Source organism: Mirounga leonina, unplaced genomic scaffold (assembly GCF_011800145.1).
Source record: "Mirounga leonina isolate KUSES-001 unplaced genomic scaffold, KU_Mleo_1.0 Mir_82, whole genome shotgun sequence".
In the NCBI taxonomy this organism is placed as follows: domain Eukaryota; kingdom Metazoa; phylum Chordata; class Mammalia; order Carnivora; family Phocidae; genus Mirounga; species Mirounga leonina.
The window spans coordinates 47607754-47619506 of record NW_023270825.1 but is presented as its reverse complement, the minus strand read 5'-3'; the positions used below and the strand labels follow the sequence as shown (position 1 = coordinate 47619506).

Genomic DNA, 11753 nt, shown 5'->3' with positions numbered 1-11753 from the left:
CTAGATACTGCTGGGACTAGTATTTAACCCCTGTCAGCTCTTCGCCAGAAGCTACGTACATCCGGGAGCCTCAGGGTATCATTCAACTGGCTGGAGTAGCGAAAATTATTGAACAGACTCCCGAATTTGGTGAGTTACTTAGGAGTAAGTGAATAAAGTCAAATGCTCTCATGAAGGAAGTTACCAGAGCACAGAAGGAAGGTTTTGAAGAGACCGTAAAATGCAATTTCAAAGAGCATGGCTGGGAACCACTGGGGAAGCCACAGCAGCATATCAACCGAAACTGGCAGTGGACATGAGCTTCACCTTGCCCCGTGTTCAGGGACGAGGATGAGAAAGCGTTTGGAACAGGAGCGGCAGGCCAAGTCCAAGCTGATTATATGTCATCCCTTGAAGTATCACGAGACAAAGCTAGGAATCCTCAGTATCATTTTGGACTCCTTTCTTATGAGTTGTTACCAGTTCTTAGCATAGTATATGTATACACACACACACGTGTAGGTATTTATACGTATGTGTGTATATATATACACACATACATACATACAGTATTAAAAGGCATTTCAGGGACAATCTCAGTTTACAACCTAATGTCTTTTATGGTCCGAGTAAAAACCCACAAGCAATTTCTTCCAAAACCCAGATCATTATAGATAGTCCTGCCTGTAGATCTGTCTCCAAGTCTGAGGCGGAGCTGGAGAGAATGAAGAACTAATTACTTTCAGGCTGATAGGCTCGGTTCCCGTGAAGCCTGTAGGTCTTGCTCTACTCCTTGATTCAAGCCTTGGTCAGCTGCCAGGCTTCACACCATGGTTTGCAAGGGGAACTGGGTCACCTGGAGAGGGGTTATGTAAACCCATCTTGCCTGCAAAAATGACTAAGGTGCAGCCTTTACTAAAGGTAAAGACAAAAGTATATGTAAGAAATGTCTATAAACATAATTAAATATGCAAGCAAGTCATGCTGTTAACGATAATCCATGATTTTAAGTATTTTGAACTCAAATATTCTAAAAATGTTTTAAAATATGAAAAGCTAGAGATAGAGCAAGCAGGAAATAGAATTGTAAGCATTTTGATTTCAGGAACTAAAACTCTTCTTAAATATGATGTTGAGGGCGCCTGGGTGGCTCAGATGGTTAAGCATCTGCCTTCGGCTCAGGTCATGATCCCAGGGTCCTGGGATCGAGTCCCACATCGGGCTCCCTGCTCCTTGGGAGCCTGCTTCTCCCTCTGCCTCTCTCTCTCTCTGTCTCTCATGAATAAATAAATAAAAATCTAAAAAAAAAATGATGTTGAGACAGTCTGAAAAGGCAGGGGCTAGGACTCAAGGCAAAAGCTCTGCAAGAATTACATATGGGTATTTTGTAATCCATTTTTCACTTGTTGCATATGGTACAATAGAAGCATAAATCCTTCTTACATTTCTAATTTTGCTAGAGATAGGGGTAGTAAGTACAGTTTTTATTTCTGTCCTTTAGCTCAGCTACTTAGATACAACAAAAATGCAAGTGAAAATCCAAACAAGTATTTCCTTTCCGTTCTGATCACCATCGTGAAGCCTGGAAGGCTGCCTCTGGAATTTCCCTTTCTGTTCTGCCAGGTGGCCTCCCCCCTCCCCCTAACCCCCCCCCAACGTTTATTACTTATGTATTCTCCTAATGTTCTTTCAACATCATGATTGTTTTCAAGCAAACGTATACATTTTATTTTCTCCAAATTATTAACTCCTTTTTCATCATCCATCTCCAAGCTCCTTAAATGTTTGGAAATTGGTAGTTCAGTTTCTTCATATTCCAGTAGTACTTCTTATTATCCAAAGCTGGAAGGAAGCTGCTGCTGGTCAGCTGAGGTAGGCCCTGCAACTGCAAATACAAAACACAGGATGAGGTTCAATGCCGTGTGCTCTTTTCGTTATTGAGTACATATCCCAAAAGAGGTAAGTAAGTCAATTTTTCAGCCCAGAAATACTTTTTCTGCACAGAATCCAGGACCTGAGGACAACATGTTTAAATTTGTTCCCTTTTTCAAGATTTGTTTTATATTAAAAAGCAAAACATGCACATTCAAGAAAATTTAGAGAATATGAAAAACAAAAATTGACATGTTAACATTATTGGGAAAAAACCCATAGATTTACAGGAGGTAAGAGCTTGCTGGGGCCTCAGGGATCATTTAAGCCAAAGCTTGTCTTGCCAGCAAAGAAAACTGACGTCTGGAGCACTTAGGTGATTTGCCCCCTTACATCTTAGTTCAAAAGGCAAAACGGCTCCCTTCATGCCCCCAGAAAATGTTTGAATTTATTGTTAATATCAAATGAAAGCAAGGAGAACATACAAAAAATATATGTGTTTTGTACTACATGGCCTTAGGTATTTGCAAAGTGGTTACTTTTTAATACTTCAAACAGTTGAATCCTTCAGAGCCTATATGCAATACATCAATTAGTGGGTTCCCCTATTCTTTCAAGTAGAAATATTCCCATCAAAGACCCTTTACTCTTGAACACAAAGGAACAGCAAGCTAAGTGGTAACTCTGGGGGCAGGGGCGGTTGTCTATTCCGGCCTGTTTTGTTACCTGGGTCATATATGACAGAGAACAAAATAAAGCTTTCTTAATTTTGCAACTCTGGTCTATCTCAGGACCCTGCAGTTTATGCTGTACCTGTTCCTAATGGATTGTCCATCCTCTTCTCTCCTCCAAACCTCACATATACCACCCAGATGCCATTCAACACACTGGGCAGTGGAGGCTGCCAGGGGAAAGACTAGGGCATAATAATTTACAGATTAAGGCCTCCCTAAGCAGATCCAGAAGGGACCAGGAGTAGCCAGCTCATCTTAGTTGTGGTTCTAACTACAGTCCATCCTAAATTACTAGAGCTTTTGGCTTATGACAAGTCGCTTAATGTAAGGCTACTATGCCTACTTCATCCAGTCATGTTCTTCACGGGCTCCCAGTGTGCAGCTGGGACGCTGTTCTCTGATAAAATAAGCTGTTCGGTGGATACCACTGAGAGCACGCACCACCGAATCTACCCCAGCCAACTCTGATGATTAAAGGATGCGAGGGGGAAACGGTTCCATTTTTGGATAAACCTGAAATGTCAGTCAATACTGAGAGTAAACATGATGACAGAGAGCTGCCTGGGATCAACTGGATTTTATTCTCCAGAGCACAAAAAGCAGGCTCCGCAGGGCTCAGCCCTGTGCTCACGCACGGCGCTGTCCCGGGCTGCTTTGCCGCAGCAGGGAAGGAACTGCAGGGAAGGACACCTGCAGGATGCAGGGAGAAGGGGCCCTCGGACGCATGCCCTGGCTGAGAGATCATAGGACCTTTCTCCTCGTGCTGGAACGAGGGTGCTGGAGCTGCAAGCCGCAGCTGCCACCTCCATTCGGAGATGCAGATTCTCTGCACCAGGTGGCAGGCATGAGATCATTTGAAAGTGCGACCCTGGATGCTTCCCTAAAAGAGTGCGCCATGTTTACCCCAGGCAGGTGCTTTCGGCTCTGTCTTAGGGTCTTCCTTATCGGTCCGTCAAGCTCTTTGGCTGAAGCCCCCATTTCTCTGATGCTGTCAAAATATGGATGCTGTAACAGCTGTTCACATGTCAGTCTCTCAGCAGGATTCATGTGGAGACAGCCCTACAAGAACAGAAGAAGTCCCCATTCTTACTTCTTTAAAATTGTGTTAACTTACTACGATCATTTTTTTTTCTTCTTTGGCGGATCAAACCCTTCAGCTGGGAACAGGAAGGGGGAAAAGTAGGAAAAACGCACCAATCGTGATTTTAGTTCCTTCCACAATTATTCCTAAATGGATAACCACATAATAATAGTCTCTAGAAATAGTAACAAAAAAATCATTGTCTTCACTTTATTCTGTCGAGGAGTCAGCTGGCGCTCTGCCCTGAGGGAGTAGGATATGATTTTTGAGTTCACCTCAGTATCCAACTGGAATAATTCACTTAACCAGTTTGGTCCCATGTATATACTTTTAAAAATTAAGGTTTTTATTTAAAAAATGCCTACAAGTGGTAAAAATAAAATTCATACAGAATATAGCAAAGTCTCCTCACCACTCTAGTTCTTCCATTCCCCCGTCCAGATTCAGCTTCTCCTTTTTCTCTGGTATATTTTTCCAGAAATAGTCTAAGCATTATAGCATACATATGCACGCATGGAAGGAGAGGCATAATATACATGCCTTTGTATTACATCATTCTTAACTATTTGCATTAAGTAGGCCATCCGGCTCATACTTGGATAGATTAAATCTCACAATTACATACCCCAAGGAACTGTCTCAATTTTTCTTATTATATCATAAATGCATCGGTAAATGTATTAAACACTTTGAAATGGGTGGGGCATGGACTGTAACTTGCAAATGTTTTACTTGGTACCTGATTTTACATAAGGGCTATATATTTCTGAAAGTCGAAGTTTTAAAATCAAAACCTACTTCAAATATACTGGGGGGGCGGGCATCTCTTTCTGCCCACAGATCCTATATCCGTGCTTTAATAAAACCACCTTTTCGCACCAAAACAAAACAAAACAAACAAAAAATGTACTAGGGGGGCTGGCTATTTAAATGGATCCTATGGTACAACCCCCTCGGGTCCCTTCCCTCCTTGGGAGCTTTGCAGTATCACTTTGCTATGGCTCAATAAACCTTGTTTTGCTGCCCCAATATAATCAACCGACCGACCAACCAAACAACCAATCAATCAATCCTATGACCCAACATTTTTTGAAGAAAAGGATCCCTTTGTAAGACAAGTACTATCCCTCTGAAATGTCTATTTTCTGTAAACTTAGATTTCAAATACAAAATATTGGGTTTATTTCAAGTGAAAAACACCTACAGATGTTTTCATTGTAATTGAATGTCAATAAAAATTGAAAGTATTTATACTTCTCAAAGGAGAAGGAGACTTCTAAAAGGAACACTTTTTCATTCATGAACGGACATAAATCACTCAGACTCCCCGGTGACACCAGTCTGTTAGAAACTATGATTTTACCTTTAAGAGCCCCAGGGCAGGATAAGAGATGTTTGGAAATTTTAATTCCAGTGGTTCCTGTTTTAAAAAGAAGAAAAGGGGGTTTTATTTACAGTATGTATTCAAAGATAAAGTGACCTCAGATGGAATGTCTTCAGAGTGAGAGAAGCATCTTCCTGGCACCTTCCTCGCCTCCTCCACCTCTGCCCACCCACCTCCCAGCTGAAACAACCTCCTTGTGCCTGTTTCACAAGCTCCTTCTCTCTCCACCTCCAAACTTCTTTTCCAAATTTTCCTCCTCACCACCCCCCTCACTTCCCAAAGAGCTGACGCAGGGCAGGTCGCACATTATGAGGGAACATTAATTAATGAGAGGAAAAAAAAAACCACTTGTGAAGCAACTTCTGCCTCAATTTATATAACTTGCCTTTCCTCAGAATAATTTTTGGCATTTAAAAGAGGCCCCAGTTTTTGCATTTATTGACAGTTATATAAAGGAAGCTTCAAAATAGATTTTTTTTTTCCTACCTAGGTGAACAGATGCTTCTAGGTTTTTCTGGAATAAACATTGTTTTCTCCTCCCACAAGAGCCTGCTGTTTCCCTGTTCATCCTACTGTTTTAAAGAGTGTCCGGAGCAGACATTCATCAATCTCCCTTTGGCCATATAAGGCTATTTCGCTGCGGTCACATGCTAGAGACAATCAGGAATAACAAGCGCTATAAAGCAGGAGGAATGCTGAATGTCAGGCGGACAGACAGGCCAGTTAAAGAGACAGACCACTAACAGAGGCTAATTAAGGAGGGCAGCTGAGAGCAGGGAACATCTAGAGATGGCAGTTGTGAGCCCGAGGCTGGAGTGACTGGCCAGGCTCATCTAATGAAATACGACTCTGGGTGCTGTGCACAGAGTTATTTTGCACAGGGAATCGGCCCCCAAACCACCAAATTCCCAGTGTGCACTTACTAATCACTGATAAGGATAAGAGATTAGAGCCTCAGTTGTGGAGTTCCCTAAGATCACCAGGGGAAAAAAAAAATCCTACAGCAGATTTGTATTAGAACCTTGAATGTTCTAGGTTTCTCCCCCACCCCCCCACCCCCCACTTATCTTCAATATTTCTCTTGCTATTTCTGCGTGTTAAATCTGAGCACTGCTGGGGAATGACAGGACATTGCTGACACTGAGCTCTGCTGTCTCAGGAACAAGGCCTGGGCTGAGGTCGGCCGGTTGGCTGCGATAGGAGGGCCCATCCTGCTTTCTTAGCTGGGTTCCCAGCGCCAGAAGCCCGCAAGGAGACTGACCAGCAGAGGGACTCGGGCAAAGATGTGTTCCCACCCCCCTGACCCCCCCCACCCGCCCCCCTGCTCGGGCAGCCCCCGCACTGTGTCTTCCTGTGTTTCTGTCAACAGGAAATCCCCTGCAGGCCCGCCTCTGGGAAACCTTGGGAAGCTTTTTACATTTATGAAGCCTGGGTTGTTTCCGGAGTCTTCACTGGGAGACAAGCGAGCAGGAAATCACTAAGTGATATTTAGTGTGGAATTGGGAATGTCCAGGTCACAAGGGAGCCCGCTGGGTCACCTCCCATATGCCAGGTGTCATTCCTGCCTCTCTGTCCCAGCATGCTCCCAGCATGACCCACTTTTCCTATTCCTAGCGGTGCAAGGGCAGGAGGCAGTGGGGAAGGGGAAAGCCTCCAACTGTGGGATAAGCCAAGAGGTTGAGCTCAAATGGAACTTGACAGAACTTCCATCTGGAAACTGAACAATCAGAGCCTTAGTTTCAGTTTGAAAGTGCCTTCCTTAGACAATAGAAACTCATGATTTCACAAGCCTTAACTGTGCTCTGAAATGTTTTTAATTATAATGCAGGCTCATTAGAGGGCATTCAAAAAATATTTAAAAAACATAAAGAAAGAAATCATACCACCACAAAGAGATACCCACTGTTAATATTTTGGTATATATCCTTGCAACCGTTTATTTCACAAATGTAAGAAGCTTTGCATGATTTTCCAGAAGTTGTCATGTTATTTTATATTTATATATGTAAATATATGTATACGTGAATTGTGTATTTATTAAACATGTATTAAAATTTTGTCAAATTATATATACTGTTTTATAACCTCTTTTTTCATTTAGCAGTACATTATGGACTTTTTCTCAGGTGAATACATATAAATCTAATTACTTTTACTGGCTCTCTGGTATTTCTATTGTAAGGATATACCATAACTTATTTAATGAATCCCCTACTGATGGAACACTAAAGGAAACAATTTCTATTAAAGAATGCTACATATTTACGCCCCTGTATACTGGTTTCACTGCAAAAAATTCTTGAAAGTGGGTTAAGAGTATGCACATTTCAAATTTTTTAGTTTTAAAAAATGAGTATTTTCTCCACACTGGCCATAGAGGACGGATACCAGAATGAGGCTGGCCAAGCAAGTTCCTCACTGGCTCCTGGCACGGTCTGGGCAGCAGGAGTAGAGGAGAGTAGGGGACTTGGGCGATGCTGGAGTTTCCTGGCTAAGTCACTGCGTGAGCTACACCTACAGCTTCAGCTGCTGAAAATGATGAAGAACAGGTGAGCTCAGGGCAGGCGGCTCGGCATTCCTGTCCAACGTGCTGGCTAGCTCTCAGCAACTTCTGAATTCTCACGAAGGCCGGGGTCTGCTAGCCAATTGGCCCCACTTTTCTTTTTCATGTTGAGACTCACCTTCCAGCGCAGAGTGGGCGGTGGGGCTCAGGCAGCTGAGTAGCTACCGAAATCCTGTCAGCCTGCAACTCCCCATGTAAAGAGAATGATCGCCACATACACACCCTGGTAACCTTAGCCCTGACGTGCAGAGAGCTTTCCAAATCGGGTCACTCACCATATCTTCAGGGTCTGGAATTTTCACCCCACTGAAGTACTGATTCGTGCTAAACACTTGTTGGTGCCTAGGAATGAGATCTCCTTTGGACAAGAAGAAAGGTGGGTAAAATGAGATCAGTTAGCAAGCGCTGACCTGTGGTTTCTCTCCCTCCAGGCTGTGTCTGGGCCCACTACCAAGGAAGGCTGTAGTCTGCTCTTTCGGTCGGAGGGAAGCATTGAGGCGACCCTCCACAGCTTGTCCTGAGGCCTCAGGGGCTGAAGCAGTGTCAGGTGTAGAGGAGGCATGCATGGGCACTGAAGGCTACAAGGTCACGGTCCCTCAAGGACTCACAGTGTACTGGAGGAATCCAAACAGCTCAGAAGCACATACACACACACAAATAAAATAATGCCTTTTTAAAAAATAGCCTAAGTGCAACAAGTACAAAGCAAAATCCTATTCATTGAATTCTGATGGGTCAATATAAAAGTGTATTGGCCTAGCACTTAGAATAGTGCCTGTCAATAAATATTTGAGGAAAGTGGGGAAAGAGGAAGAGAGGAAGGAAGAGGGATGAAAGGAGAGAAGGAAGAAGGATGGAAGGGAGGGAGGGAGGATGGAAGGAGGGAGGGAGGATGGAAGGAGGGAGGAAGAAAAAAGGGAGGGAGGGAGGGAATCATAGATCTTCTAGCTAGAAGGAATACGTTTCCAAATTGGAACCACTTTTCTTGTTTCATTAAATAGTAATCACTTGGAAATCCCATTTTATCTACTGCTTGGAGAGCACTTACAATATGATTCAATGAAAAAAAAAAGAAGCATTTCTACATTCTGGAGGATGATGTGAGGCTCGCCCTGTCCACATTTTAGCCAAATCAGTTAAAATCACCCTCGTGTAAAATTCTAGGGATATTACACGTGAAGAGGAATTTTGTTCAGAGAACATCAGGAGATACGCAGCAGGGCACCCCCGGGGCCCACTCAGGCCCCCTCGCCAAAGCAGAGTGGACAACAAAAACCTCCCAACCAGGGCCCCAGAAATGCTACCCCAAGGTATCAAACTGCCTAATTTTGCGGATTTGTTTTGGAACTGTACCTTGCACTCAAATCCAAAAGCTGCTGTCTTGTCCCATTTTGTACAAGTGGCCAAAATATACTCTCTACTGCCTGGCCCCAGATCTCAGCGAGCTTCATCATGAGCACCCTGCTTGTACCTTAAGAACGGTCTTCCATCAGAGCGCTGGAAGCATGGATGTGAAGAGACTGCCCTAAAATCACCAGGGGAAACAGCAAAGGAATGCTGATTGCACGTGGAAGCACTCCAAGGCGCCTCACTGGTCACTCAAAAGACCTGTCAGCAAATACTTCCTGCCTACTGTGTGCAGACAGTGGTGGAGGACATATTGAAATGTAAGACAGGATCTTACCCTCAGGTAGGTGACAGTATCTTTGGGAAGGTAAAAGCGCAAGACAAGACAAGGTGAGGGCAGGTACTGCAAGAGTTTAGAGGAGGAAGTTTGCTTTAAACTGGGGAGCAGTAGCTAAACTCCCTGATTTTTTTTTTTTTTAGGCTTTTTTTTTTATTTGAGAGAGATAGCGAGAGAGCAAGAGAGAACAAAAGCACACAGAGCAAGGGGAGGGAGAAGGGCAGGGGGAAGGGCTGTGGAGGGGGAAGGGCAGGAGGAGGAGGAAGGGCAGGAGAGGGGAGGGGGAGGGGAGAAGCAGACTCCTCACTGATCAGGGAGTCTGATGTGAGGGGCTGATCCCAGGACCCCAGGATCATGACCTGAGCTGAGGGCAGACGCTTAACTGACTGAGCCACCCAGGCATCCTAAAGTGCCCGACTTTTGAAGGGGGCAGTCACTGCTTATACAGCTTTCCTCCATCCCGCTCCAAGTCTCTCTTCTCCACCCCTTCCCTCCCCCATCATACCCCAAGAGTAGAGACAAAGAGTGATACCAGAAGATCCAGCTGTTCTTCCTGACACATAGAAGGTTTAGAATCTTCTTCTATAGTATCTAAATGATCCAATCTAGCTTGGCAGGCTAGAGTGAAGGATCTCCGAAGAAGGAACTACCATAGCATAACAAACGAAATAAAAGACAACTGCATTCTGCAAACTGCTAAGCCCTTACAGAAATGTAAGCTTTTATATTGTTGCTATGATCCTTATTCAGAGTTTAACTTCATTCAAACAATACTGAAGAGAGAACCTTGTGTCTTTTTGGACGATTAGTATGTACTCATAATCGCTAATTCTTTTTTTTTTTTTTAAGATTTTATTTATTTATTTGATAGAGAGAGACACAGCGAGAGCAGGAACACAAGCAGGGGGAGCGGGAGAGGGAGAAGCAGGCCCCCCGTGGAGCAGGGAGCCAGATGCAGGGCTCGATCCCAGGACCCTGGGATCATGACCTGAGCCGAAGGCAGACACTTAACGACTGAGCCACCTAGGCGCCCCACTAATTCTTTTTATTAAAACAAAGGTGGACACTTTTTTTTTTTTTTTTAAAGTATCTCTATGCCCAACTCGGGGCTCAAACTCATGACCCTGAGATCAAGAGTCACATGTTCTACTGACTGAGCCAGCCAGGCGCCCCCAAATGTGGACACCTTTAATGGAATTATTTAAATAAGGCTTCTAGAGGACCCCTTCTTCATAACTGTAAAGGGCACTGAATGAGACTGGGAACGTTGACATAGGTAAAACTATTGAGTTTCCCAAAAGTTGTGACAAAAACACCACTTACCCAAGGTCCTCCTGATCAGATAGAGCTGATCCACATCTGACTTTCCTGGCCACAGAGGGACCCCTGACAGCAGCTCAGCAAAGACACAGCCAACTGCCCAAACATCCACTGGGGGGCCATACTGCGTGTCCCCCACCAAGAGTTCTGGGGAGCGGTACCACCTGGTGGCCACGTAGTCTGTGTAGTAGTCACTCGGTCCAGCTGCCAGCGATGGTACATGGGAAAGAGAGACAACAACGGAAGACTGGAATCCGAACTGGCAGGGGGAAGACCTAAAAAATCAAGCTTGTGCCCCATCTTACGGCTTTTCTGAATCAATGGTTCTCAATACTGGTTGCATATTCAAGTCAGTCGGAATATAGTATTTGTTAAATTACGAATGCTTGGGCCCCATCTCAGTCCAATGAGACCAGAAATTCTGGGGGAGAGCCTGGGGAGGGATCAGTATAGTTTTATAGTTACAACTTACAGTTCCCCAGATGATTCTAATCTGCAGCCAAAGTTGAAAACCACTCTTCTAAAATAGAATTTCTCAGAAGTACTATTTTAGCAAAAAAAAAAAGATAGAGACCAGGAGAATAACATAGTTTTTAATAACCACTTTACTGTGGTATAATTTACATACAGCATACGTTTTTAAAACACTATATGTATTACATGTTTTCAGTAATTAAAGATTTGTAATTTAGGGCAAGCTCAAGCCCAAAATATATAAAAACTAGCTTTCTATAGCATCTAGAGCCTTTCTCATATAAAGAATCTTTCTGTCTTTTACAATTACTTAAGGAAACATCAATACTCACTCAAAAGCCGAGCAAATCCAAAGTCACAGAGCTTAATCACTGAATGTTTTGTGATGAGGATATTTTCTGGCTTCACATCTCTATGTATGCACTAGTCATAAAAATAAAAATAAAAACAGATTATCAAGGAGCAACTATAATATATGGGGTAAATATAACTCATGAATATTTAGCAAACATTTGAGAAATCATTAAAACCTCTAACTGGCCTTTTGGATAAAAGGCTGCAAAATAGCAGCCTAAAATAAATCTAGTACCATACTCATTATGGCCTGTATCATCCCAAATTCCTAAAGGGCCCAAAAGGACCAAAAAGGAAGAAAGGAAAAA

General features: G+C 43.5%; 1 protein-coding gene across 2 annotated transcripts in view; it reads right to left on the bottom strand.

Annotated features, from left to right (window-relative positions):
* Window positions 1-1680: 1680 nt before the first annotated feature.
* Window positions 1681-11753, bottom strand: part of CDKL1 (cyclin dependent kinase like 1) — a 51801-nt gene continuing 41728 nt past the window's right edge. For both annotated transcript variants that reach the window (XM_034992433.1, XM_034992434.1), the window contains 6 exons: window positions 11424-11514; window positions 10621-10821; window positions 7889-7971; window positions 5030-5086; window positions 3489-3644; window positions 1681-1864 (listed from right to left, as the gene is read on the bottom strand). In XM_034992433.1, the coding sequence (XP_034848324.1) occupies window positions 1757-1864; window positions 3489-3644; window positions 5030-5086; window positions 7889-7971; window positions 10621-10821; window positions 11424-11514 (696 nt within the window). In that variant the 3' untranslated portion in view covers window positions 1681-1756. The remainder of the gene's footprint in view (window positions 1865-3488; window positions 3645-5029; window positions 5087-7888; window positions 7972-10620; window positions 10822-11423; window positions 11515-11753) is intronic.